This window comes from Oryzias melastigma, linkage group LG13, assembly GCF_002922805.2.
Source record: "Oryzias melastigma strain HK-1 linkage group LG13, ASM292280v2, whole genome shotgun sequence".
NCBI classification, from domain to species: Eukaryota; Metazoa; Chordata; class Actinopteri; order Beloniformes; family Adrianichthyidae; genus Oryzias; species Oryzias melastigma.
In genome coordinates, this window is record NC_050524.1 from 30353255 (window position 1) to 30357635 (window position 4381).

The window sequence follows — 4381 nt, forward strand, 5'->3', positions numbered from 1 at the left end:
CCTTCCAGCACATAAGCTAACACTAGGAGCTGCTGGGCTAGCCCTGTTTGGGGCTAGCATCGGTGCTAACCCCAAACATTATTAGAAAGAAATAATTAGAAGATTAAAAAAAATAACAGTGTTAAAAAAATATTATTCCATTAAAATACAGGATTTCATAGATCATTGCGGTCAGTGATCAAATCTGTCATTCTCCTAAGTAATTATGCTTGAAGGTTTTATTCTTATTCAAAGTGTTGATAAACTAAATTGTTCTTGTTAGCAAAGCCTCACAGCCTTTCACATATGATGGATGGAGTATTTTATGAGTTTATATACTGAACGTAAAGTCAATGCAAGTGTTTTCAGGAAATGATTTGTGAAATTCACTTTATTTTTCCTCCACTGAGTTTTATCTAACCCAACAACGCTTGCTGGGGGTTTTGGTTAAAAATAAAAATCTGAAAAACGTCAATGCTATCTTTTGTAATTCAGCATTTTTACTGCATTAGCTTAAATGATCCTCTTTTCTGTTGGATTGTTGGACTTTCTCTGCCATTTTCTCACTTCATTTCTTTTATGTGTTGCTTCAGGATTTCTATTACAGCTGAAACATTTTTTCTATCATAATAGACATGAACATGATCTCCCAACATTTCATTGCTGGAGTAATGTTGGGAAACTGGCAAAAAGTGAAACTGTTTCTTACATTTTTAATATCCTTTGAAGATGAAAAGCAAAAAAGATGGACAAAGTCGATGACGGAGCACCAAGAGGGAAACATGGAGAATCTGAAGCTACAAATGATGAAGGTAATTAAACATAATGAAGAATTAAAGATAAATGACGTTTAATTTTAGAGTTAAATAACTATATTTTTTCTTTGTTTTCCAGTTGTTCCTGAACTCATACTCGTTTTGGCCGGGGACTCGAACTCTATTGAAAAAGGACCAAGAAATCTCTTACTTGATCATGAAGAACAAAAATCAGAAAAATCTTTTTCATCCAAACTGTATGGCTTGTGTGGTCGACACATTTGTGTCTTGAACATGCTTGATCTTCCAAACATTGATTTAATCCCATCAAATCAAGAAGTTCATGCTTTTATCCTGCTGGTAGCAAACGGTCAGCACAGCAGTCATTACAGATCAGGAATGCAGTGGTTAGAGAAAACCTTTGGAAAACAATGTTTTCCTTATGTCATCACAGTTGTGACTCATAACCCACATGAAAACTGTGAAAATGTAATTACAGATTTAAAAGCTTTCAGCAGTTTCTCAGAGAAAAGATACCACGAATCAAAAAGAAGAATGGATGAAATTGAATTAGTTGCTCTTTTGAAAAATATAGATGTCATGGTCTCTGAAAACAAACCTCCATGCTACAGTTTCATGATCGCTGACACAGAGGAAGATCAAAAAGGAGTCGTCACAGGTAAGATTTACATTTAAATGATCAAACAAGTGACAGTTTATCATGTTTTTGAACTCCATGTTTTTTGTCATGTTTATTTTTAAATATCTTTTCTGCCACCAAGCCTGGTCTCCTGTACATTGGGTCCTGCACCAACAGTTCTTGACAATCTCAGAAGATGGTTATTCAGAATAATGCATTTAAAAGAACCGATCCTTGTCATTCCTGCAGGCCACATTCAGTAATATCTAATACAAAGTTTTATTCTGTTGTTTCATTTTAACAAGTTATTAAGTAATTATCTGCAGAAAACAAACAGTAAAAAATATTAACAGATATGATTGTTGTCATATTTGTAGAAAATTGATTATTGAAAGAATATCTTTCAACTAAAACAAAACTAAAACAAAATTAAGAAAAATCAAGCTTTAAGATTAACAATATTTAACAACGAATCAATAATAAAAATGTAGGTTGTACTAAGAGTTAGTCTACTTTCAGCACACTGGACCCAACCAGTGTCTCTTAATGAACAGACATGGAGTGGCCCCAAGAGAAACAAACTTCACTTTTGTTCTCTCAAGTGGCTACCTACGCCCCTTAGGACGTCCACATGTGTGTATCATTTGTCAATGTGATGAACTTGCTGCAAATGTAGGTTGGCGTTTACTTGGGTTATCAGATGTGTGACGTGAGCTCCAGTGGTGTGTATGGATCTGGACGCAGAAAGGCATTAGGAAGGGGTCTAAAGGTTGCAACTAATGTGGTACAGAAATCCATGTTTAGTTCCACTGTGCCTCTTATGTGTCATCCTTTAACTCCAGAGGGTGGATGAAAAAGAACACTGTTTTTCTGGACTGTGATCTTCAATTAATGGTCTCGAGAAGCAGGTAAAACAGATTCAGAGTTCAAACCTGAACTCAGAGTCCTTGTACTCAAAATTTGCAAGTTTTCAGTTTCAGAACAGCTGAAAAGAGCTGATTCAAGGACCTAGAAGTTGTTGGAACCAGAATCAGGTGCGAGCGTTGCAGCCATAAAAAGCCCTGATCAATGGAGCGAAGACAGCACGATTCACCTTGAACAAACACCTTTAGAGTTTCCTACTTCCGACGACGGAAATTGATGTGTTCCTTCAAGCATATGCCGACTAGGAGCACATTTTCTGCAAGAAAAGCAACACAGCTACAGCGGTAGAACAGAGAGAGAAAAAAGCTGCAGAGTTAATGCGTACGTCTACATTTGAATCATTTCAATTCAGGATAAGAACTAAATAATGTCAGGAAGGTCATTTTATGACTTGTTAAGTAAGGAATGTTTGTTTTATCTGTTAATAATTTAACCAGTAATCTCTGTAATTGCACGAATGACCGTTATCCTTAACCCCCCACCTCCCACCCACTATCACACACACACGAATATCACTGCACTCTAAAAATAAACATTGTAGCTGCCTGGAATATGTTAAAATAAGCATTTATTTAATTTTAATTCTCAAGACTTAAACAATATTCACTGAATTATTTTTTAGCACAAAAATATGTGCTGCAGCTGGAACTCGAACTCACTCCTCCGCAGCGAACAGTTGGTTTCCTGACATCTGAGCTACCATTTGTTATGTTTGTTACGCAGCACAGTAGATGAGTTGACAGGCATCTTCAGCGATTTAAAATGAGGAAAAGAAAACTCTGTGTTATAACTAATAAATATAAAAATCCATGGAAAAACTTGCTATTTATAATATTGCTCCAATAAAAATAAATTGGGAATGTTAAGTCATACTGCAGCCTGGCCTCCTTTTCCATTCGGTTCCCTTTGGCTTGCCTGGCAGGTGTGGCCAATGTGCCTTGATCGGCAGCAGCTCTCTATTTAAGTCAGAGGCGGCCACACCAAGCCAGGCAGGGAGCAGAGCAGCAGGCTGGGTTTAGTTTGGGTGGTGTGGGTGTGGGTGTGGGTGTGGGTGTGGGTGTGGGTGTGGGTGTGGGTGTGGGTTGGTGTTGGTGTTGTGTCTACTTTTTGTCCTCAGCAATCTTAGATTGCTGGGTTTTGTTGTGTTAGTTTGGGGTTGGACCTTGGTAGTTCTGATTTGCGGGCTTTGTTTAATTTATTTTGATTAGGTAGTTTTCTTAGGCAGCCATTAGCAGGGAGCTGCTGACTCCGACGGTCGTCATGGCTGGGTCAGCAGTCTCCCTGACTTCTTTTTCTTTTGGCCAAGGTCCCAACTCCATTTTGGTTTGTTCTTTTTAACCAAACCACTAATTTCTTTGCTTCATTTCAGGACACAGGTTTCCATTTATTTTAATAAACTGTGTTCCTTTATGTTTGGTTGTCCAGTTTGTATGTTATTGTCCCCACTGATAGTCCTCCCCTAGACTCCGGGCCAGTTTGCCAGTGGGGATGTAACAGGGAAACTGCAGTCAATCGACTCGAATCCTCAAAATCCTCTTGCGATGTGACATTCCCTTTGGATTAATGCAGCCTCCTTGTCTATGTGATCCTATATGAATGGACATGTCATTTTGGTTTCTGCATTATGGAAACATGCAGTCTCTCTTGTGAATGTTCTAAAAATGTTAATGAGGAAGTTCTCTATTTCCTTCACTTAAAGAAGGGGCGGAGACCACCTGCTCCAGACCAGGTTTCGTTCACAGACTCAGTTGCCATAATGATTGATTCTGAGTTCAGCTTAACCAGCTTCTTGAAACGGGTTTGGTTCCACCCCCTTTACGGGTTTAAGTGATCTCCGTTTCTGAAACAAAACCTGCTTCTTGAAACGGGTCCCAGTTCTGTCCAAAACATACTAATAAATCACACATAATCCCTTTATTTTTTATGAAATCGTAATCACAGAATGTAGAAAAAAGTTTAAGTTTATTTTAGACAGAGTTTTATTACACTAATCTCTCTTTCGGCTTTTCCCTTCAGGGGTCGCCACAGCGAATCAGTTTCCTCCATCTAAGCCTGTCTTCAGCATCCTCCACTCTAACACCAG

General features: G+C 38.3%; 2 protein-coding genes across 4 annotated transcripts in view; one reads left to right on the forward strand and one right to left on the reverse strand.

The window, feature by feature from the left end:
- Nucleotides 1-4381, reverse strand: part of LOC112149032 (von Willebrand factor A domain-containing protein 5A) — a 307412-nt gene that overhangs the window by 34405 nt on the left and 268626 nt on the right. The gene's annotated exons all lie outside the window — the stretch shown is intronic.
- Nucleotides 423-4381, forward strand: part of LOC112149028 (interferon-induced very large GTPase 1) — a 12668-nt gene continuing 8709 nt past the window's right edge. The window contains exons 1-2 of the mRNA XM_024276472.2: nucleotides 423-791; nucleotides 874-1413. Of these exons, the coding sequence (XP_024132240.1) occupies nucleotides 725-791; nucleotides 874-1413 (607 nt within the window). The 5' untranslated portion in view covers nucleotides 423-724. The remainder of the gene's footprint in view (nucleotides 792-873; nucleotides 1414-4381) is intronic.